Source organism: Grammomys surdaster, unplaced genomic scaffold (assembly GCF_004785775.1).
Source record: "Grammomys surdaster isolate TR1022 unplaced genomic scaffold, NIH_TR_1.0 203, whole genome shotgun sequence".
Classification (NCBI taxonomy): Eukaryota; Metazoa; Chordata; class Mammalia; order Rodentia; family Muridae; genus Grammomys; species Grammomys surdaster.
In genome coordinates, this window is record NW_021604648.1 from 30,406 (window position 1) to 53,494 (window position 23,089).

Here is a 23,089-nt window from a genome sequence, read left to right on the forward strand (position 1 = left end):
AGAGAGAGAGAGAGAGAGAGAGAGAGAGAGAGGAGAGGGGAGACTCAGTGAGTTTAATTAGGGTTATGTGTATAAGCATGTACTAGAGACTATTTAGCAGAGCATGGGTAACCTACCAATGACTACAGCAACAAAGAAAGTGACTCCCCCTCCCCTGGCAACATAAATTGCCAAAAGCTCCTCATGGAAAGGTAGAGCTCTCAGAGGAGGTTTTCGGAGGTTGTCTTAAGTTATAATTTCATCCCTTTAATAATATTTATATATTTGGTGAGTATTCACTCCATCTAGGTTCTGTTTTAAACCACAATCAAGTTGCCTTTATTCCAGAAGTTAAAGGATAGTTCTACACATGCAAATCTGCATCCTCATCGCTTGCCTTCATAAAAACCAGGGTCAAGTGGACCAGAGAACTCAACTGGAAACATGAAGCTTTGAAGCAGCACACGTCTTTAGTCCCAGCACTCAGGAGGAAGAGGCAGGCAGATCTCTAGAGTTTAAAACCACTGGTTTACATAGTGAGTTCAAGGCTAACCAGGGCTATATAGTGGGACCCTGCCAAAAAAGAAAGAACAAAATAAAACAAAACAAATCATTGAATACTTAGAAGGAAAAGAGTTCACGATATTGGCATAAGTGCAAACTTCATGAACAATATTTCAGTCCACCAGGAAATAAGGCCAACAATAAACAAATGTACCTTGTGAAATCAGGACTAGAGCAAAAGAAAGTTCTGTCTCATCCAGATTCTAAAGTTATGGTTATTTGTTACCATCCTCTATTATGATTTTTTTATTCTTTTGTATCTGTAAATACTTTCTGGATTTTGCCCTATACTTAGTATATTTTCATCTTTCTTCTACGGTTTAATTATTTCTATTTTATATACGTACAGGTAGGTGTTTTACCTGCATGTATGCCTATGCACCACATGCAATGCAGTACCTGCAGAAGCCAGAAGAGGGCATGATGTTCCCCCTTGGAACTGGAGTTGTGAATGGCTGGGATACTGGAAGCCTACCGTGGGTTCTGTGCAGGAGCAACTACTGCGCCAGCCATCTCTCCAGCCCCCTTCTTCTTTATTGTTCTTACCAGACATCAGTCTTAGCAATTTTTTCAAAGGACCACGCTGATGGCTTTGCCAATCTTCTCTGTCACTGTTGTGCTTTCTGCCCAGTATTTATGTATCTCCTTTAGGCCCCGCCTCTTGAGTTAGAAGCTTAGCTCATTTATTTCATGAATTTTTAAAAAACTATTTCCGTTTTCTAATAAATGACCTTAAAGATGTAAGTTTCACTAAGCTCTGCTTCGGCCATACTGTGGTGTGGTGAAGGGTTCTTACAACCTTACAGTATTCTAACAACCTTACAGTATAACGAATAAAAATAAAGAATATATTTTTTAACTGACAAGAAACTTAATAACATACCATTTAGCTCCCAAATCTACAGAAATGTATTATTCATTTTTTATGATCATACCTATTAATATGCTTACATTTATTACTTTGTGATCAGAAAACATTTTGGCCTATGAAAACTTTTTGGTACTGTGTGGCTTCCTAGTCTCTTTGTCAGATACTCTGTGTGCACAGGAAGCTGGCGTGTTCCCCAGGGACTGTGCAGACTGCACAGCCACTCTTTGGCTGTGCCATTTTGTCTTCCAACAAGCAGCGAACGGTGTCTAGAATTCTGACAACCTGATTCAGCCTTCCTTCTGGACATCTTCGTGACTTTCTCTGTGTTAGTAATCTGAAAATCCTGAACTGATGTGTCTGGTTGTTCAGTTTTTCTCTCCATGTCCCCTGGTGGATACGCTCTGACACCTTTAATCTTAGGTCTTCCCTTCCTTTAGGTCTTTTTTTTAAATAAAGTATATTTGCATCCACTCTTTTTTTTTTTTTTACTCATATTTTTTAGACAAGCTCTTGTATGTCATCCAAACTGGCCTGGAGCTTACTTTGTATCCTAGGTTTGCCTTGAACTCACAGTCTTCCTGCCTTGGCCTCTGGGATCACAGGCACGAGCCCCAAAGCTCAGCTTTACCACTGAGCGAGTTTCTACAGACACCCCCCTCTCCCCTCATCTGAGCTGCTTGTCAGGAGGACTCAGCGACCTCCGGCTTCCACAGCTCTTACAGTGGCTGTCACATGAGCTCCTGTCCCTCCCCCACACACTGCCTTGGTCAAGAGCTGGCCTAGCTGGTGGCAAACTTCATTCACTGTTCTCTCCACCACCGCCTTCTCTCCTATAGCTTCCTCTAATGCAAACGTTTTCTTTTTTCATGCCTGACATTTCTACTTGGCTCATTTATAACGATTTCTTGCTCTAACTTCATGTTGCTATTATCTTCCCTTATCTCCTTAAGTAAATTTAAAGCATTTATTTTAGAGTAGGGCCCATCTGTTCCAGGGAATCTGCCTCCCATTTCTCTGTATCGTCTGGCTTTCCATCTTCCTTTGAACCCATGTACTCTTTTGACCTGTGAGCCAGTGCTTGCCTTGGGGACACCCGTAGAGGTGAAAAGCCCTTGGGGGTAAGCTGTATTCTGTATGTGTTGGGGTCTTGACTTTAAGGCAGGAGGTAAAGCTGAACTCTAAGCTCCCCATAGCCAAGCTCCCCATAGCCACAGTTAGCACGCTGTGGATTTCCAGACTGGAGCTCTCCAAGCAGCACCATGAGGAGGCCTCTCCCGGGATGTGTACAGCTGTCATGGCAGGCAGTAATGCAGGTGGCCTGCAGCAGTGCAGTGCTCTCCTCCATCCCGGCTTCTCCCTTTGTTCTCTCTTCATGCCCTGTGCATCCTGGCTACTGTCCTGGGTCCTAGAATCCCACACTTCTCACACGTTTCTGTAGTTTCTCCATAGGTGGGTGACTTAGGTATTGAGAAGGGCAGCCATGTTGGCAGGTGCCGCCATTCCATTGGTTGTCACACCTGACTCACCAATCTCCAAACATGATGACATCCTCTGCTTCCTACAGGGACTCGCCCTGGTGTTTCCCTCCAGAACACCCTGGCTGTGCTGTGTGCACTGAGATTTCGCTCACACACGGCTTCCCATGTGATGTGGGACAGTCTCCTTTCTAGTTCCCTCCCATTCCACCAAGGCTCCTCCTTTCTAATTCTGGAGAAAACTGACACCAAGGAGGAATCCCAATGCCTATCCTGCCCTGATAGAAAGGAAAGCCCTGGGGGCCTTGTGAGGACTACAAGAGCCAGGTGCCTCTGTGTGGTGACAGCTCTTGGTTTTGTGCTTCACCCATCAGTGTGAACTTCTATTAGACAAGATCCCCATTAAAATCCCTTCCTCTCCCCATACCCATTCTGCCTTCCCATCTTCCTAATCCTGACAGAGCCTGGCCTCCGGAGCAATGGCCGCCCTGATCTCCCTGGGGGTCCAGTTCCTCTCTCTCCTTTGCCTCCCTGGATCTGGCCCCACCACTGCACCGATTCCCCTGCCACCACCAGAAGGTTGCAACATGGCTGGAAAACAGCCGCTTTCTGCCCCTTCTTACCCTATTACCTTTACCTATTACCACCCTTGGGTCACCCACCCAGGACACCACACTCATCCCAATCCCCTTTTAAAAAGGCTGAGCCCTGAGGGGATCAACTTTAAAAGTAGCTTTTATTCATCAGATGTAATTTGTCACCTCGGAGACTAACTGCTGAATAAACTCACTCATTCTCAGGATGCAAGCGCACACACTCCTCCGATCCCAGCTCCTTCTTTGGGGCTCAGCCCACTCTTGTCACCGGTATGGATCATGGCAGTACTGCCCAAACTGCAGATGAAACTTCTGTCCTCCAGGATAGCCTTCTATTCTATAGAAGAAGAGGCCTTGGAGAGGAGCCAGACATGCCGGGCTGGCTCACAGCCTAGCCTTGGCAAAGTACTTCTCTAAACCTTGGACCACTCAGCTACATAATGGGCCAGTGGCATCTATGCCACGGAATCTTGTGATGTTTGGATAAAATGCCAATTATAACCATTAAGTCTGAAAGATAGGACAGTTATAAGAGGCCAGTGGGGCTGGCTTTGTGTTGTGTGACCTTATGAGGGATGCCTGCAGACTCTGTGAAGAGAGAGCCTTTCCCCCACATAGCCTTGTCCCTGGTCCTGGTCTTCAGGTCCTAGTCTTCATCTCTGACATCCTCAGGCAGCTGCCCTGACCACTCTGACAGTCCTGCCAGAGCTCCGCCCCCCAAGCTAGGGGTAGGGTAGAGATGAGTAAACGTGGGACACAGGAACCTCAGTTCCCAGTGTGTTTTCCAGGCCTCTGTGCAACCACAGGCCACTGTCCTGCAAGCCAGCATCTCTCAGGTCCACTCTTCATCCAGCAAGGTCCACAGACACAATCCATCATCAAATCAGGCATGGAGATTGACACACATGGGGACCCCTTCCACAACACTCAGGAGAAACAAGGATGTGGGACTGATGGGTACCAGACAACCCCACAGCTAAAGAGACTCTGAAACCCAAGTGCTGGCCATCTGGGTATCATGACCACAGCAGACCAGCATGCAGAGGTGTAGAAGGAGCCACAGGTCACCTCCTCCGAGCGGCTTCCCTGGTTGCTTCTGACTCTCAGGTCTTTCTCTCTAGTCCACAATCTGTGAGCTGATATACTTTCTCACTGTTTCATACCTGAGCCTCCTGTGTGCCAACAACCCCTAGCCCCCATATATGGGCCAGGAATGATGTCAACAGGTCTGTGACACACCCTGCCCCCAGGACAGGGGTATCACAGAAGAGAGAGTAGGGTCTAGGGGTAAAAGCTTTGGTAGTCAGAGAGTTTCTAGGGACACTTGCCTGTGCCAACTGTTTCCCCTCCACCTAGTGTACAGACAGAGTCCACAGACAACCTCCTGCAGGAGGGTTGGTAGAAAGAAATAGATTTATTCTCATGTACAAAGCACTCAGCCCACGGGACCACATACAACAGGTGCACAGAGTCCTAGAAAAACGTGTCTCTCTAAAGGCAACTCAGAGTAGGTAAGGCAGGTGGCCCCCTCCCCCACCCACAACACATACAGAACAAAACAGAAGAGAAGCTAGTGGCCACTCACCCAAGAGGCCCAGCCCTGGGAGAGTCTCCTGAGGCCCTGGGGGCACGTGTGGATATGGCCTTGAAGAGGAGAGAAGCCCTGTTGGGAGAGACCAGGCCCCTCTCGGGTGGCAGGAATGGGAGAGGGGCTCAGACGAAGGGGATACACTCAGGAAAGAAAGGTTAGGCTCTCTGTGCCTTGGGGTGGCAGAGCATGCCACAGCCACTCACAGACTCCACAGAACTATGGAGACTTTGATCTAAAGAGAGAATGGGCTGGCTAATGATCCGGGTCTTGCCTAGCTAGGGAAAGGAACTTGCTTCAGGTCACACCACCTGAAGGGCATGGGTGTGTACAGGACTGTCTCCCAGCTTGAGGATCCGACCTGCTCATTATACCTGTCCTTTCTGCTGGAGCACTTCCTCCTGCAGAGCGCTGAGCCTGGCTGTCAGCATCCTCCAAGAGTCTCAGTCCTACCAGAAGCACAGAGGCACCCTCGGGTACCTTCACACGATGGCTACTTCCAGCTGGTGACTGTTTTATACCCTCTGCTCACTCATCACTCTGTCACTCTTCTATGAGGATCTTGGAGTCTCCAGAGACCTGGGATTCCTCCAGGAAAACAAGGGTACTGACCTAGTAGGGCTCTAACAGGGTCACAGAAGGTTCTGTGACGTGGCTTAGAGATGGAGCAGCCTGGGCAGGACCGGGCACGGTATAGTCAGAGGTGCAGAAGGGAGCCCACTGCCACTGGTCACTACTGTGCTCTTGAAGAACAAACATTGTATGAGACTGGGAATCTTGCTTTCCTTCTGCAGATGAGAAAGATGAAGCCCAGGAAGGGTGGCATGTGCCGGGTCACAGGGGACATCCTGGCCTAGAACCCAGGACCCATGGCTCTGGTTCCCAATGCATCAGACAGACTGGTAGAGTTGTGAAAGGAGGGCTAGGCAGGGAGGATCCCTAGAGGGGATCACTCAGCCCTCGAGGCTGCAGCAGCCATTCACAGGCGCCCTGGTGCCATCCAAATCAGGGACCTCATATTCCTCGTCCAGGAAATCCAGCGAGTTGTTACTGGGGAGGCCCCGGATGGTGAACTTATGGGACACCTTGGTCCAGTGCTCTCGGTTGGAGGCCACACGTTCATATAGCTCTCCTGCCTTGGGGAACAGGTCTTGTAACAGCCTGGGGATAGGAGGGATGGGGTCAGAAGCCAGAAAACAGAGCCCAGACAGCAAGAAATTTGATGCCCCCCCCCAGATAGCACTTCTGTAAGGCTATGAAGCCTGGGGATTGGCATGGTGTGAAGACCCCTTCCCACCAGGGTCTGAGGATGAAGAGACAGCCCTCTTGCTAACATTGAGGCAGACACGGGCTGCCCCGCCCTCTCTATGCATGGTCCCAGCTGTGCCCCACATGCTCACTTGTAGATAGGCATGGCGATGTGCTCCATAAAGCTGATCTGAAGCTCAGGGATGTAGGCCTTCTCCCGGTCCATCATCTCCATCGGTCGGTTGCCCATGGCCTTCTCCTACAGACACCAGATCATCAGGCCCGCCCCTCCTGCTCCTCCATCAGGTAGCAGGTAGAGCCAGCTAACCCAAACCCTCCTAGCTTCATGTCAGGAACACCCCTCCCTCGGCATACACATTACCCTGGGCATCCAAGGTCACCTGACACATACCAAGTCTCCCTGAGAGAAGAACTCTTTGTAGATCAGCTCCTAGAAGGCAACAATGTCATCACCTCCTGCAAGTGGCATCTGTCCACCAAAGCCCATTCCCATGGTGGCAAACTGAGGCCGGGTGTCTTAGTCCCACCCAGGGCCTACCCTCGCTAGCTTAACAGGAGATGCTACAGTACAATATCTGCATTCTGCCCACTTGCCAGAAGCCACTAATTTGTTATGTAACCCTGGGTGAGTTCAGTGAACACCTGGGTCACTTCATCTGTTGCTCTGAGGCGTTCTGTGTTTCTGACTCTTCAAAATACAACCAGGCTGAATTCAGCACAGAAAGGTGTTCAAGCTACTATGGGGGCCCATGGAGCTGGGTATAGCTTGTACTTCCTGAGGTTAGAGGGCTGGCTCTTACCGCAATCTTTCTGGTGGTCTTCCAGCCCTTTGTCTGGTCAGAGAGGTCGCAGGAGGTCATGAGGAGGCATAGAAGCAGCCTGTGATGCTGTTTGTTGGTTCGGTCATAACCCACTGTTGGGGGACAATGTGGTCAAGTGGGAGGGTCCAGGTTCTTTGTCCCTTCTGAGAACAAGTGTCCCATGACCTGTCCCAAAGTGGGTCTACAGCATCCCATGGGGAGCAAAGCTCACCTAATGGAAGGTGGCTAGTACTAGGTCTACCTGGAGGGATACCATACCCAAGAATGGGCTAAGGACAGGACAGAGCCACTTCAGATGTTCAGGTGGGCAGCTCTCCATGCTAAACCACCCATCCCTCCCCAGCAGTGAGGTGTTGCACCTTCAGCCATCTTCTGCAGGTCCTTGAAGATGCGGAGGTGGTGTGCCAGGTCCGTGGCCAAGATGATGTCTCTCATCAGGTCCAGCATGCGCTGATAGTCCTGGAGAGTGTCAGGGGAGGACAGTCATGGTCCCTGGTGCACACATCCGATCCACTCCGAGGGGGATCTCAGCTCCCTCTGCCTAGCCAGTTCCTAGCTCCCACCAAGGACACCCCCACACAGCCCATCACCTTCCGAGAGAAGTGGTCAAAGATATTGCAGCCATGGGTGTTGAGGATGGCAATGGCCTGAGCAAAGTGGTGCCTCTGTAGGGAGATGAGAGACGGGTCCCACTGGGTCAAAGTGCCCCTGTCACCAGAGGCTCCCAGAGAGGCAGAACAGACAGGCAGGAACTGGCCCCCAAGCTCAGCGAGCAGATAGAAAGGAGAGTTAGGGACCCTATTCCCTTTGAGAGTGCTCTATTTGAGCTTTCTATGGCCCTGGGCAAGTCCCCAGCCAGCTCCATGACTCAGAGCCCTTAGCTGTCACCAGAAGGGACCCAATAAGGTATGCTTAGAGGGCTTCACAGGCTGGAAGAAAATTCTGAAACAATCCCCTGATGTCCTGGACACTAATTCATGCAGAAAATATTTGTTTGCTGACAAGGGAAGGCAGTGAGGAGGCAAGGGCAAGGCCCTGTCTCCTGATAGTGAAAGGCTGTCATTTGGAGGAGGAGCAAGCTCATCCCAAGGGACAAAGGGCAGGACTAGGGCTGCCATCAGGCCTCCTGGGAGACAGTGAGCACAAGCATATCTCTATGGGTGTGCTATTAGGGGCAACCTCTGGAGGGGATGCTGTGGGAGACAGCCTGGGGCAAGGTGACCTTGAAGATGTGGCTCACACCTCACGCTGTGAATCAAGACCACATAAGGCACAGGAAATTCAGATGTCTTGGATCTTGTTCCTGACCCAGGAGGCCATTGGAGAACAGACCAGTGCCCCTCAATGCCAACCCCCATCCCACAATCTAAGGCTAAACTGAGGGGATTAGAATTTACGCTGGCCCGAAGGGGCAGGTTTGAGGGGCAGGCCTACCCTGTTCCCACTGGTTTTGCAAACCTGGCTCAGGCTGACCCAGTGGGCCTAGTCTCACCCCAACCTGTGTCTGTTTCAGGAAAATGAAGCCCACGAGGCACTACTCCCGCAGTCTGGCTAGAGAGCATGGTTTGAGAACATTCTAGCTTGCAAGTCACTGGCTTTGGGGATTCAGAACAGCAGCTGGGCAGGATGGTGATTTACCTCCATGACAGAGCCCTCTGAGCTGTAGAGAGCAGCCAGCACAGATTTCTGGAAAAGTCCATAAAAGCTCTGGTTACCCCTCCTGTCTGGATCAGAGTGAGCCCCTCCCACTGAGGGTATGGCTCCCTTCCCTCGCCCCAGATGCTGCTCTCGCTGCCATCCCTTCTCAGGCTGAGAAGGGCAAGGCAGAGGGTCCCCACTGTGAGGAGGGCAGGCTCTCACCGAGGCCACCTGGAAGGAGTTGTTTGTGCCTCTGTGGTCCAAGTCATGACACATGCAGGAAATAAACAACGCAAAGATCTCGATGTCCCTAGGTGGGGAGTAGAAAAGAGAAATGTCACCAGGGCGTCCTCCCTGGGTGCGTGCATCAGAGGACAGTCAGCTAGATGAGATGCCCAGGGGCCACCCAGTCAAAAGGTTCCAGAAAGCAGCTCTCCTTTGGAGCGTGGCAGTCCTGGGAGAATCAGGTCCGTCATTCTCCATGACTGAGCAGAGCCCTTGTGGAAGGCAGGGGCTGTACAGCATCCCGTCCCCCACAGTAGAAAGTGGCCGGGTAAAGGACTTGCCACACAAGTGGGGCCTCATTATTGGAAGATGTAGGAAAGCAGCCACGTACTCGAGGTAGTTGGAGAGCTCCAGATTCTTGTAGAGCAGGTAGCAAAAGTGAGAGACAGAGAAGGCATGCATCCAGTTGTGGTAGGGTGGATCCCGATAGCCTTTCTTCACCATCAGGCAGAATCTGTGGGAGGAGCCAAAGCAGCAGAGGGGCCTCAGCCTCTCCTCCTTCCGGAAGCCCTCCAGACTGCCCATTGCATTTTCTTCCCTTTCTTTACTCATGATCCAGTGTCTGAGAATAGATCCTTATTCACAGAGCCCTCCCCATCCCCACAATCTGGTCCCCCCACCCAAGAATACTTGGGGCAATGGGAAGGGGAACTGGGCCCTGCTCCAAGGGCAGTGCTGGGGCACACACCGGGCCAGAGTTGGGCAGTCAATCTTGTAGTTATTGATGAAGTTCATATCTTGCAGCATGCTCAGGATGGCCTGTAAAGGAGGGAGGGAGGGAGGGAGAGAGAGAGAGAGAGAGAGAGAGAGAGAGAGAGAGAGAGAGAATGTCAATGACATTGTCACTCTCAAGATGTGCCTTCTCTTGAAGCTTCATACCCCAAAATTTAAAGTCTTAAAATTCTAAACCTAAGGAACAATTGAATAGACGAATGAGCATGTGCCAAACTGTGAACTATCCAACATCTAAGGGGCCCGAGAGCTAAGACTTCTCGAAAGCAAGCTCACATGTAGTCTTAGAGGAATGGGCACTGTTGCACGCCTCAAGACCACATTCCAGGGGCAGCTTTGGAGCCCCATCCAGTCCACTGCTGTCCCCTAAGCCACCCCGTGGCCCCATAATGGCGAAAGGCATGCCTAGCCTGTCTCTGAAGGAGACTCCATATCCTTACTGGGAGTTCCTGCCTCACCCAGAAGTTCTTATGCACATCTAACTAACATCTGTACTTCCTACCCTCTACCTCCATGTGCCAGCTAGGCTGAGAAGGGCCAGCTCACCATAGAAGTGTCGTCCTCAGGCAGAGACCGAGGAGTGTAGGTAAAGTTGGCAAAGTTGGAGTCAATGGCAGCCACAGGCTGGATGCCATCATGGAGAAGTTTGGTGTATTCATCATCAGAGACCTAGAGCAGACAAGCCAGATGTTAGGAGATGCCCTCTTCCCTCTCCAGTGTCCTTCCCATCAAATTCCCATGCAGATGCGGGATCCCCTGTCCAGCATACGTCAAGCTGGATACCAACTCTATATGTCACTGGAAAGATCACCACAGCACTACAGCCCGCCTTCCTGTGTCTCCTGCCTATGCCCAGATGACTACTCCATGACTGACAAGTCTAGACAATGATAAAGAATGCCCGTTTGTGATACTCCAACCCCTGGTAGCCCTTCGCAGACTCCAAGTCTATCAGTTTTTCTCTCAGGGAGAGCCTTCTAATATCTAATCTCAGTCCCACATACTATTGCTTTTTGCCTATTCCCAAAGTTTGGGACACAGGTGAGAGGAGATGGCCCATTGAACAGTGACTGCCATATACTCTAAGCTAAGGCTCGAGGTAGCTCTTCTGAAACAGGCCTGGTAATGGGACTGTATCAGCAATTAGGATCGTGCAAGGGTGCATGGCCACTGCGGCCAGAGTGGCAGGGGAAAGCCCTGAGCAAGGTTTTTAGCCTTCAGGGATTCCGTAAGTGGGGCATACACTCTGAATGTGGGATGGGGGTAGCTGTCTGAACCAGAGTTTCTCCTGGGTGAAAGCCTGCTGGCTGCCTTCAGATCGGGCTAAGAAAAAAAGTTTAAGAGAGGAGTGTGGGAAAGTCTAGGAAGACCCCTAGGCAGAGCAGAGGCCAGGTATTGGTGTGGATCTGTTTTCCCATTCTCAAAAGCCAGCAATAGCCAAGCTCAGCCTGGATCTGGATTGCAGAGGATTCTGGGAGTCAGAGAAGACATGTGGAGCAGGTGGTCCCAGACTGTAAGATGTACAGAACCTCCAAGCAAGCCTCACCTTCATATGATACATCATCATCTCATTGGCCAGGTGGCTGCGGTATTGGGCTTCATTCACCTTTTTGTATAGGAGAGACTGAAGGGAGAAAACGGAAAAGGTGGGGCTGGAGCTGAAGGCTGTGACATCCTCGAAATGCCCAGAACTGGCACAAATGGGTCAGATTGCAGAAGTTCTCCTTCCTGTCCCATTGGAGGCCCAGTATAAGCCATTAGCAACAGCCCAGTGTTCAGGCCCCACCCAGACTCTAATCTCAGCTCTCTTACTGGCCTTCCCTATTTTTTTAACATCTGAGGCACACTGTCCCTGAACCTGGTAGCCCTTGGAGAAGATCAGAAAGGAGGGATTAACTCGGGAACCTAGGTTGGATTTGCAGGCTAGAGCTGCCAAAAGCATGGTCAGAAAGACCCAACGTTTGCTAAAAAGATGCTGACCAGTGGATTGGTTTGGAGTTGCTGGGGTAGGGGTAGAATCTTACCAATAGGGTTTTGAATGTGTGAGTTGGGGATTTTGTTTGTTGAGACAGTGTCTCATGTAGCTCAGGCTGGCCACCAACTTGCCATGTAGCCAGGTTTTGAACTCCATCCTCCTCCCACTCCCTCTCAAGTTCTGAGATCACAGGCCCATACCACCAGCCCAGCAGAACTAGGTGGGGTTTTGTTTCTTTTCCTTTATTTTTCATGAGCCAGCATGTATGACAGGCTGCACAGCACCCTGTTCTCTGGGATCTGAGCCCTGAACATAGGCAGGCCAGAACGAAGAGAGCAGATATGGGGAGTAGAAGGACACCCTCCCCGTCCCAGTAGCGCTCCCTCACGTGGGCGATGCTGATGCCACAGTAGATGGAGAAGGCAGTGGCCAGGTCTTCATCAAACTTGCTGAACCATGGCCCATTGATCTTGTTCACTAGCTCAGCCACACCGATGACCTCTGGGAAGAAAGAGAAAACAGGAATCGCTGGTGAAGTGGTCCAGTGAGACCTGCCTTCCCCTAACTCTCCTGGAAGTAAAGCTCAAGACCAGACAATCCCAATCTCTTCAGCTCCCGACCCTAGAAACTAAGACCATCTTCCCCTAGGCCACGCCCCGGTCACGCCCGGTCACGCCCCGGTCACGCCCCGGTCACGCCCCTGTCCAGCCCCGTCAGGCCCCGCCCCTGGCGGCCACAAGTCGGCACCCTGGTTCTCGTTCTTGATAGGGAAGCAGAGAATGTTGCGCGTGCGGAAGCCAGTGCTGTCGTCTACGCCGCGATAGAAAAGCGGATGGGCGTATGCATCTGGGATGTTCAGGATCTGGCCCGTAGTGGCCACGTGGCCCGCGATGCCTTGGTCTGCCGGGATGCGGATCTCATAACTCTGCCCAGACAGGGATGGAATAGAAAGCAAGAAGTTAGCCTGCTTTCAAATGTGGCTTTTCCCCCAAGTCCCTTGCTTACTCCCGGACACCCTCCATACTCCCTCACCTCATCGTCCACAACGCCACCATCGAACACCTTGGCCACCAGCTCGTTCTGATCCAGCAGGAACACCGAGCAGCTGTGGAGAGAACTGGTTGGTTCGTGGGGTCCTGACACCTCCCCAACCACTTATGACTAGAGTAGCGATTTTTGAGAGCCTGGAAAGTGTCCTAAAGTGAGACACTCTCCTCAGGGGTGGCCATTTCCAAGTATTCCTCCACTTGCGTTTTATTTTTTTAGTATTGCTTTGTTTTTAGTTTCTACTATGTGTCATAGAAACCCATGGCAAAGGAAGCTAGCGCTGTCCTGGCTGAAACAAGAGCCCAGGCAGAAGGAAATGCCTGACAAGAAGGCAGGGAGGGGGCAGCAGTGGTGAGGGCTGAGGCTTCCCCTCCCACACCACCCCACTTCTGCTCACATCTCCGCGTTGCTGAGGTTTCTGGCCTCTGTGATGATCTCCTGTAGCAGGACAGAGACGTCATCTGGGGGAAGGGGAAGGAGAAGCATGTGAGATCTGAGGGATGCCAGGCAAGCCCTCCATGTCTCCTTCCCAAACTGCCCATGTGGGAGTATCCTCCCCAAACTGTCTGTGTGGGAGACCGTCACTCACCCAGGTGGGTGAAGAGGTTCTTTGCCACTTGCAGAAGAGCCTGGGAAAGAGGAAGTGAAGATCATAAAGATGGCCCAGGAAGTTCTCATCCCTTCCCAAGTGCTCCCAGAGCAGGCTGGGAACTGGTGTGCCTAGTGAAACCCTTTGGCTACTAAGAGAAAGAGCTGGGGGTTGGCCCAGTGAAGAATAGGAAGTCTCAGACTTCTGCTACCTTTGCCTCTTGCTGCCCAGATGTTGTGGTAGTACCTGTGTTAGACACTAGAGGGCAATCACAGATAGTGCCTAGAGCCCGGGGAACTACTGACCTCCCTCTTTAAGCGACTTCCAGGTCACTAGGTTACCTAGCTGCAGTGCTGCCACTGGCCTAGATAACACAGGCGCAGCATCACCCTTGTGGATAGCCTTCTGGGGCTGGAGCTGGTTTGGGAAAAGCTCCAGGAGCTCAAGGCAGGCACTCACCTGGCACTCACACTTGAGCTTCTGCTCCTTCTGGAAGGCCAGGGTGCTGGTGAGCACCGTGCCTGTGTAGTGGAAGCAGTGTTGGATCACATGTTCATCCTCATCTGTGAAGCTGGAAGAAGGGCTGGGGATCACCGGAGAGCACAGGGAAGATGGGCTTCTCGGCCCTTTTCTGCTTTCCTGCATGCTACCAGGAAGCTCATGCCTACCAGCTAATGGAGCTCTCTTCACGCTGGGACTGCACACATGACCCTTCCAGGATCAGAGCTCTCTCAAGGGAAAGCTCTACTGTCCTCAGACCAAAATGCGACGCCTACTTAGGCTACTGCTTGTTTCTGTTTGTTTGAGGCAGGCTTACAAACACATTGCCCTGGCTGGCCTGGAACTGCTAGGCTCACGTGATCTTCCCTCTCCAGACTCCCTAGAACCAGGGGCTACTGCCATGACACCATGACACCCCCATGCTCAATCTCACAAATCCCCTCCAAGCTTGTTAAAGGCACAAGCCAGGGCCACCACCTGCTCAGTGGCACGGCTGATGACAGGGACATCATAGCCTGAAGCTCACAGCCCAACATGTTTCAAGAGAGCTATTGCTCCTTGAAACCAAAGCCACATCTCCCTTCTTTGATTAGAGTCACTCAGATCAAGGCTAGTCTCCCCCTGCAGACTAGAGACTTGCTAACACTAGAGCTGGCTGTCCTCCTGCCCTTCCCTGATGCTCCCACCCTCATGGAGGGACAGTGGCAAAAACCACCAAAACAACAACAGATGATGGGGCATCAGCAAGCTTGCATTAACTGAGCCCTATCACTGCTGGGCCCCTTCTCACATTATGACTGGCCCTGCCCTGCCTCTCGGATCCAACTCCTTAATGACATCCCCATTCCCAAACTCACGAGTGTCCCCCAAGCTTGTTGAAGGCGCAAGCCAGGGCCACCACCTGGTCAGTGGCTCGGCTGATGACAGGGACACACAGCATAGCCTGAAGCTCACAGCCCAACATGTTTTTCAGCTGTTGCACATCATCCTGCAGAGAGGAGGGAACAGTGAGGAGGCAGTGCACCTCTTTCCCCAGCTCTCACCACACTCTGCAGCCCGCTACCGCATGAGGACAGGATGCCACAGTCTCTGAGTCTTGTCTCCCCGTTTCTAGGTTACCCCATTCCAAAGACACTGGGGCCTGAGCAAAGGGTTTCCCACTTCCTCTCCCTTGGCTCAGCATGGCCATGGCTTACAGAAGTTAGGTCCTTCAACTGGATACACTGCTTGTCTTCCACCACCTGGCCCAGGCGTCCCATGGTCAACTGGAAAGTGAAGAGAGACCCAGTTGGCTCAGCTCTCCCTGTGCCAACCCATCCTTGCCTTCCAAGTCTGGAAGTCTCAATAAACTCTTTGAACAGCTCAAAGAATGGACGGAGCTGATACTGAGGAGACGGGGAGAGAGGCACAGGGAGGGCTGGGTAGCCAATAGTGGACGTGAAGGTTTTCCCTGACTAGAGAGTGATAAGCAGACCCTAAGGAACCTCACTGAACTCAGGAGATTCTAACAGGTTCGTGTTTAGAAATACTCAGCCAGAGAGCCGGTCTCATGTAAGGCCTCCTCTAAGAGCTTGCCTCTACTAGAGCCTGATTATGAGAGATAGCGCTCCTTTGTAATACGTCTAAGTAGCTCTCACGATCTGGACTACTCCCACCAAGACATTCTAGGCGGCCCCGGTCCTGCTAGGACTTCCTGGTCCCTGCAGGTTCTGATGCAGACGACGGAGGTGGAACTCACTGGAAAGCTGATCTCTTCTCCCAGCACTTTATCTCCGATGACCTGTGGGACCCAGCAATGGAGACGGGTTTGTGGGAGGAAAGGCAGACACAGGGTGTCCCGCCTCACAGTGGACTTGGACCCTCACCTTGCAGGAGAACTGCAGATTGTCCTCCGACACTAGCAGGAGGCAGCAGTGAGTGGCCTGTGTCTCCTGCTGCAGCTGTAAGGGGACAGACAGAGCCAGGCTGAAGGCAGGGCTGGACCACCCTCTAGCCTCTCTGGGTTTTTCAGGATTGAGGAAAAGAAGAGAGGATGGGATGTCCCAATCTGAACTGAGGCGACAGGTTCAAGGTCTTTGAAGAGAGATAGGCTGGTCTTTGGTGAGAGATAGGGTGGAAGAGAAGATGCTCAGGGACTCACGTATTGAAGGACTTTGAGCTGCAGAGAAGTGGCATCCAAATCATAGAGTTCCCCTGCAAGGGCAGGACTTGAATCAGGGGGGGCTCTACCTTGCCTGGGGTCTGCTTCCAGGCTCCACCCCTGCCTCTCCTCAGGCTCCACAAGACCACCCAGAAGACCCACATGCTTTCCAAGTGCTATCTGGGTTCTGCCTTCTGGTATACCTCACCTCTCAGGTCCTGCCTACTCTAGAGACCTGGCCCTGCCCCTCCAGGATCAATCAATATCTATCGATCCAGTCCTATAGACCTGCCAAGTTTGGCCCTCACCACACAGTTGCAGGATCTTTCGGTCATGGTCGGTGTAACCCTTCTCATCCTTTTGATCTTCAGAGGCATCCACTGGAGTGTTCTGAACAGCTTCGGGCCTGCGCTGCTGCAGGGCCTGCACCCTCTGCAGGGCCACCAGAGCCTAGGGCAGGCAGAGTGGTGAGCATACCCCTGCCGCTGTATCAGTGCCACTACCAACTCCTCTCCTTAGCTCAAACAGATTCCTCTTTGGGCCACAGAGTGCCCATTGCCCACCCCTGTTCTGGTCCCAAATAATTCAACCCACTGGTCCTTCCACTTCCTAGGAGTTCCCAGTGCCCTTAGAGCCTCGCTCCTTCCATAGCCAAGTATAGCTCTCTCCAGCCCTGCTCACAAACTCTCCCAAAAGAGGGTCAGATTTTTTTCTGTCTAACACCATCCCGATTAAGATCACAGACCCCTGAAACCTTAAGCAGAAAAGAGCCTCAGTTACGCACAGGGTTTTGACTCATCAATAACCCAGCTAAGTCAGTGCTATCGTTACCCCATTCTCAGATGTGAAACTGGCTTGCTCAAGGTGGTCGAGCTGGAACCAGAAGCCAGGCCTGTCCAGCTCTCTGACCAGGTCGTCTTTCCTACAAGCTCTGGTAAGGGTCCTCAGCAGCCCCTGTGTTACCATGGTCCTACCCAACTCACATGCTTCTCCACCACCTGCAGGCTCTGCTCCTCACTGTCACTCAGCTGGCCACAGTGCACCTGGAGAGAAGGGAGAAGGGACCAGCTGTGACCTTCCCCAGCCTGTCTTCACTAGCATGTCCTCCCATGGCTGGTACACACCAGTTATCACCAACACAGTCTATGACCTGCACTTAAGCCCATCCTTCAGGCCAGGCAGTTAGCTCTGGGGGTGACTTTCCCGAGGAAGATGTCCAGAGCTGGTGAAAAGAGTGGCACTTTTCTGTCTGTCCCATCACTTTCCATGCTTACTGTCCCATTCCTGGAGCAAACTGTGCCATAGACAGCACAGTCCAGGAGTACAGTGTTAGGAAGAACTTTAGACCCTTCTCCACCACCCACACACGGAGCACTTCAGGCCCTGATTAGAGAATTTGTGGAATTGGCTCTAGTCTCCTGTTCATCCATTCTGGGTGGGGTTTGAGCTGCCCTTACATCTAGGGTAAAGAAGGAAGCCCAACATGACTGACACTTGCCGTGAAGCTGTGCAGAGGAGATGAATGGATTGAGGGAAGGAGTGCTTTTGCTTTACACGTGGTTCTCACCACACTGAGATGCAGTCTTCCCCTTACAGATGAACCAGGGGCCCCAGAAGGGGTGGGGGACTTTGCCAAAGTCACTAAGCAGAAAGCATCAGGGTTAGGACATCTTTATCCACTCCTCCCCTTCCTGCCTCCATGTCCACTCTCTAGACTCATTCTTACCACTCGGTTCTCCTCCCCTGTCCCTGTGCTAGCTAGTCACCAGGGCTCCCTTCAGCCATCTTTCACGCTCTGGGAATTTCTCTTCCTTCAGCACTCTTGGGTGTTGAAGAGGGAAATGTGGAAAGACGGAGATGGGAAGAAGTAGAAATGCCAGTCTAGAGACCCACGGTGGCCCGCCAGCAAGGCTCCCTCCCCACCTGCTGTCTCAACTTCCTTAGCTTACTCAAAGCTGTTCACCACCTGTGGGGCTCCCACAGTGCTTGCAGGGGGTGTGGCTTCATCCTGCTTCCCTCACCCAGCAGCCCCTGACTGCCTCCCTGTGCTAGGTCCCCTGCCAGGGACAGATGGAGAGGAGGAGACCAGCAGGTTCTCAGGAAGCTCACAGTCTGGCCAGGAGCAGGATGGATGAGTTGGGGAGCACTTGGGAGGGGGTATGGGACCTTATACCTGAGTGGGTTGGGGTGCACATACAGACTGTGAATCCTAGAGGGAATGGGATCTGGGAGGCTTCTTACACTGAAAGTACAAGCAGAAAGGGTGTGTGTGTGCTGTAGATTGGAAGCTGTCCTGGTCAAGAGCCAAGTGGGAGGGATGTGGGAAGATGAGGTCCCTGGGGGGAGGAGTAAAGTCCATGGAGCCATAGAGGAAAGGGCCTAGAACTGGGATTCAGGATGCTATGGTAAACATTAGCATCTGATAGCTGTCATCTATGGGATGGAGGGTAAATGACAGCAAGCAAGACTAGAGCCAGGGAGACCTGGCGGAGACTTGAGGAGCTAAGGACTGAGTTGAAGCTTAAGCTGGGAATGCATCGCCCGAGGGCGTCTGAGGCAGGCCTCATGCTGTTTACATAACTGGGCTGGACTTTCATGGTAGTATGTAGAGGAGAGACCCTTCTTTCTCCTTCTACACCTGGACCCATCTCTCAGGAAGACGGGCAGTTGAGACTCCTCTAGAGCTGGGAGCGGGAGTGGGGGGGGGGTATCCAGCTCCTTGGTTTTCCAAAGACCTGGACCCAGATGCAGAGCTGTGAGGTTGAAAATGCTGAGGGAAAAGAAGAAACTGTGATGTTCCCTCATCCCAACATGCACTGTCAGACTGCCTCAGTTTACCCACTTTGCATGTGCTCACACACACACACACACAGGTACTCATTGGAAGAACCTCAGGCCTTCACATGTACACACTTGCATTCACTTCCCCCCGGAAATACACACACACACACACACACACACACACACACACACACACCTCCAGTACCCACACCATCCACCTGTGCACACACAAGAAATTAGCCACACCCATACTTCCAACATTCCATAACACAAACCAGTTCATCTCCCCAACACACTTGCATGTGGTAACATTTATCCTTGTAAATGTTACTGTTGAGGTGGGTGTCTAGGGTTCCGTGGGAAATGCTAATCAGTGGGCACCAGTGTTTAGAAAGAATTAAAAACTTGGCCAGGCTACCAGGCCCACACTCATCAAGTTCAACATGACTAATGTCATGAACACCCTATTCTCATGCAAGGAGCTAGCAGGCAGAGCTAGGGGGTAGGGAGCAGGCGCAAATCATGCATCATATGCCAGAGACCAAGAGCCGCCTACTCCTCAAAGAGACTTCTTATCCCAGAACTGGAAAACAGAGTACGAGACTTTCCACACAAAGACTTTGCAATCAAGGAGCCTTGAACTGAGCAGGGGAAGCTCAGAACTCAGGCACACAGCTGTGCACCTGGATGGCACGTCTCTCAGCAGGTCCTTTGCTGACTGCAGCTCCACCTAACGCAATGCTCCTCACAGGACTCCCTGGTCTGCTGGCTAGAGCTTGTGAGCATCTGCAATCCTCTCTTACTTTTGCCACTGTTTCATGTCCTCCAGACTAATGGTCTGAAGGCAGAAGTTGATGACCTATCTTTGTCATTTCTGTGTTTCCAGAACATAGCACACAGTGCTTGATACCTAGCAGAAAGAGGTCTTGGATGAATGTGTGTGTGTGTGCCTGTGTGCCTGCATGCCTGTGTACATGTGTAGATGATAAACACCAACAGCAGAGATACAGATATCAAGGAAGGAGCTGTTGGCTTACAGCTTCTCTCTTCCTCTGTCCCCTCTACCTCCAGGACTGGGTAGCAGCTGGGTACCCCATGGCTGCCTGTGCTGCCTCTGGGAGGATGAAAGATCCTGTGACCCAGGGAGCAGCTGTCAGATGTGTGTGCCTTGGGGAGCGGGCATCCTAAAAAAGTGTGTTTCTACATGACTGGGAAGACTCAGGCTTAGAGAATTGGACAGTGAGATGCTCTAAAGTCCTTTCAAGCGCTCTTCGCTCTTGTCGGCATCTTTGAGGAGATGAGAGAATGTCTGTCAGAAACTTCTGAGCCCCAGGTAACATCTTCCTCGGTAGTACACATCTCACACTTCAGCCTCGCTGGATCGCACTCCTCCCCCACCCCACCCCGACTCTCACCTCCTCCCCCCTGCCTTTGCTCATGCTGTTCCCACTGCCCTTTCTTTCCTCAGCCTTCCCACCTCCTACCTATACCCCAAAGCCTAACTCAAAGGCTCTCTCCACTGGGGGGCACCCCTTGCTGCTCCAGTGCCATCAGAGCACCTGCTGGCCACAATTATTTCGTTTGGCTCCCGGTGGCCAGAAGGTGTCCCTGCCTGTCCCCAGACTGAAAGTTCCAAGAAGTAGAAATGGCTGGTTCCAGCACCCAGACGATGGCTGGCTGAGTTAAGACTACACTGGAGTTTCCTCTCTCCAGAAAGCTGAAGCCCAGACCCCAGGCTTGACACTAGCCAAGACAAACATGGCAACCATCCTGCTGTTGCCAAGATGATCAACTTCCCAAATGTCTTCACCTTGGGGGAAATGCTTTCCTTCCCATCCAAGTCTTCACTGTCTCAAAGTGAGGACAGGGCTTGCAAGGAGCCTGATACCTCTAGAGCGCTTCTGTTTGCAGAGAAGGTGGGCTGAAGCCACTGTCTCCCCACCCTAGCCTTTACACCTGCCCTGGCCTGGCCTCAGTCTGCCAGCTCCAGGACAGGCTACCCAAGAAACAGGGCAAAAAGTTGGTTACGGGAGTTCTGTCCACAGCACATCCCCTCACCAGAGGAACAACTGGAACTGGGGACCAGTAAGGATGATTCTGGGTTTCCTCCCTCAGGTAGATGGGACCTCCTGTCAGGGAGTCAAGCCAGGCACCTCACCCCAGTGGGTGGCTGCCCCCTCCAACCCCACTCACTGCCTGCCCTGCAGCTCAGGAAAGGTCAGGCGCCTCGGAAACCTCTAATTCCTTTTTAATGAGATCAGGAGGAGTCCCTTGGAGCCTAATTTATTTGTCTGGGGAACCACTAGGATGATGCTGACAGATCACCGGTTGCTGTGGCTTGGGGTGCAAGCCCTTTCCTGGGACAAGGAATTTGACTTCCATCTCCATATGCGAAAGGGATTAAGAGGGGAATAGAACCTTTGCAGGCAAGGCTTAGCCACCTCTCTACGGAGCTGTGAAGCAGAAGCCTGGGGGTGGGGACACCCCATGAGGGGAAGTAGAGAGCATCCAGGAGCCCAAAGAAAACAACACAGTTCCCATGTGTCTCTACTTCTGATGAAGGCCCCTTCTCTTCCCTCTGGTTTGCAGCTTCAAGATGTGTCTTGGTTGCTGCTTGTCACCCAGGCAGCTCCACTGGGGACATCCACCTTTTCTTAAGCCCCAAGCTCCAGCAGCTCTGATACCTAAACTGCCTAAGTGTCTCTAGTGGGGACAGCCTCATGCCCCTTTCTGTGCCCTTTCAGTGTCTATTGGTCACAATCACCTCAACGTGTCCCTGTCCCATAACCCACCCAGAGTTTTCCAAGAGGAAACTGATGAGTGCTGAATTCAGACAAAGCTTGGGTTACCCAATGAACCAGTAGCTTCTTCCTACCAGGATGAGGCCCAGCATTGGTCTAAGATGGCCCAGGCTCTGGTCAAGCCCTCATTTGCCTCCAATCTATCCCAGTAGTAGTGCTCCTTCACACTCCCCTGACACACACACACACACACACACACACACACACACACACACACAGAGAGAGAGAGAGAGAGAGAGAGAGAGAGAGAGAGAGAGAAGAGAGAGTGGGGCTCCAACCACAGTCTTTCCCCCCTGCTTTCCTCTCCGCCATCCTACCCACAACCCAGCCACTTGGGCAGGCTCTTACCAAGATGACGGCTGCCACAGTTCCAGTCTCCTTGTCCAGCAGGGGTATGACCAGCACTGAGGGGAGGAGAGGGTAATGAGGTGGTCCTGCAGGCCCAGTGAGGCCCAGAGAGACTGAGTAAGGACTCAGGGAAGACAAAGAAGCAGACAGAGAGGCCAGGACAAAGACTGAGAGACCCAGAGGCCCCGTGAGACAGAAAGCAGACTTGAGTCGATGACAGAAACAACCATAGCAACAACCCCTAGACAGAAGGAAGTCCCTTCACTTGACAACTTTCTTGTGTTTCTCCCAGAAACCTTGGAAGGGAGGGAGGAAAGGAAGGAGAGGGAAGGAGGGAGGGACGGAGGGAGGGAGGGAGGGAGGGAGGGAGGGAGGGAAGGCTGAGCATCCTGGTTCTACAGGTAGGAAGCTGAGGTCCAGAAAGGTGAAGTGACTTGCCCAAGATCACTCAGCAAGTCAGCTCTCCTGACTCCCAGTCTTGTGCACTTTCCACATCGAGACAGAAGACAGAGACCTAGAGAGACTGAGACACGAGGCAGAGAGACATGGCGGACAGGGGGCATGGAGAGGACCAGAAAGAGACACAGACAATGACAGAAAACATGACAACAACTCCAGCCCCATCTGGCAACAGGCACAAGCACACAGCTACAGCAGCCAACAGTCACTGAGCCCCTTTACATAGACACCTCATTTGTGCCTCAAAAACACCCCCTCACGAAAGGCACTGTTGTCCCATTTAGTTTTACAGTCAGGAAGTTAGGCTTGGGGAGATTGGTAGCATTAGAGAGAAAGTTAGAGGAGGGACGGCTGGAGACAGCAAGCACAAGGAGGAGACAGATGAGGCAGAAAGCAGGCATGACCTGGAAACAGAACCCAGCCTCCCTGTTCCTGTCTAGTCTCTAGCCCTTACCTTGCGTGTCAGGAGCCAGCGGAGCCACCAGCCTGGCCAAGGGCTTTCCCAGTAGGTCCGAAGGTCCCAGCCCATTGCAACTCAGCCGCTTCCGAGAAACCACAGCCTCTCTGAAAATAAGACATGGTCTCACCTCTCAGGTCCTGAATCAAAGAGGGGTTGGGCCCACTCCCACC

At 52.0% G+C, this 23,089-nt stretch overlaps 1 protein-coding gene across 2 annotated transcripts in view; it reads right to left on the reverse strand.

Annotated features, from left to right (window-relative positions):
* Positions 1 to 4,880: 4,880 nt before the first annotated feature.
* The window catches only part of Pde2a (phosphodiesterase 2A), a 60,652-nt gene continuing 42,443 nt past the window's right edge, over positions 4,881 to 23,089 (reverse strand). For both annotated transcript variants that reach the window (XM_028770601.1, XM_028770602.1), the window contains 27 exons: positions 22,914 to 23,023; positions 22,001 to 22,056; positions 17,054 to 17,113; positions 16,379 to 16,520; positions 16,071 to 16,123; positions 15,796 to 15,870; positions 15,669 to 15,710; positions 15,127 to 15,195; positions 14,788 to 14,918; positions 13,889 to 14,000; positions 13,430 to 13,469; positions 13,238 to 13,301; positions 12,826 to 12,898; positions 12,541 to 12,718; positions 12,182 to 12,294; positions 11,365 to 11,442; positions 10,365 to 10,487; positions 9,775 to 9,845; positions 9,418 to 9,540; positions 9,024 to 9,111; positions 8,802 to 8,849; positions 7,754 to 7,828; positions 7,523 to 7,622; positions 7,143 to 7,255; positions 6,734 to 6,772; positions 6,474 to 6,580; positions 4,881 to 6,234 (listed from right to left, as the gene is read on the reverse strand). In XM_028770601.1, coding sequence (XP_028626434.1) covers positions 6,027 to 6,234; positions 6,474 to 6,580; positions 6,734 to 6,772; positions 7,143 to 7,255; positions 7,523 to 7,622; positions 7,754 to 7,828; positions 8,802 to 8,849; positions 9,024 to 9,111; positions 9,418 to 9,540; positions 9,775 to 9,845; positions 10,365 to 10,487; positions 11,365 to 11,442; positions 12,182 to 12,294; positions 12,541 to 12,718; positions 12,826 to 12,898; positions 13,238 to 13,301; positions 13,430 to 13,469; positions 13,889 to 14,000; positions 14,788 to 14,918; positions 15,127 to 15,195; positions 15,669 to 15,710; positions 15,796 to 15,870; positions 16,071 to 16,123; positions 16,379 to 16,520; positions 17,054 to 17,113; positions 22,001 to 22,056; positions 22,914 to 23,023 — 2,491 coding nt within the window. In that variant the 3' untranslated portion in view covers positions 4,881 to 6,026. The remainder of the gene's footprint in view (positions 6,235 to 6,473; positions 6,581 to 6,733; positions 6,773 to 7,142; positions 7,256 to 7,522; positions 7,623 to 7,753; positions 7,829 to 8,801; positions 8,850 to 9,023; positions 9,112 to 9,417; positions 9,541 to 9,774; positions 9,846 to 10,364; positions 10,488 to 11,364; positions 11,443 to 12,181; positions 12,295 to 12,540; positions 12,719 to 12,825; positions 12,899 to 13,237; positions 13,302 to 13,429; positions 13,470 to 13,888; positions 14,001 to 14,787; positions 14,919 to 15,126; positions 15,196 to 15,668; positions 15,711 to 15,795; positions 15,871 to 16,070; positions 16,124 to 16,378; positions 16,521 to 17,053; positions 17,114 to 22,000; positions 22,057 to 22,913; positions 23,024 to 23,089) is intronic.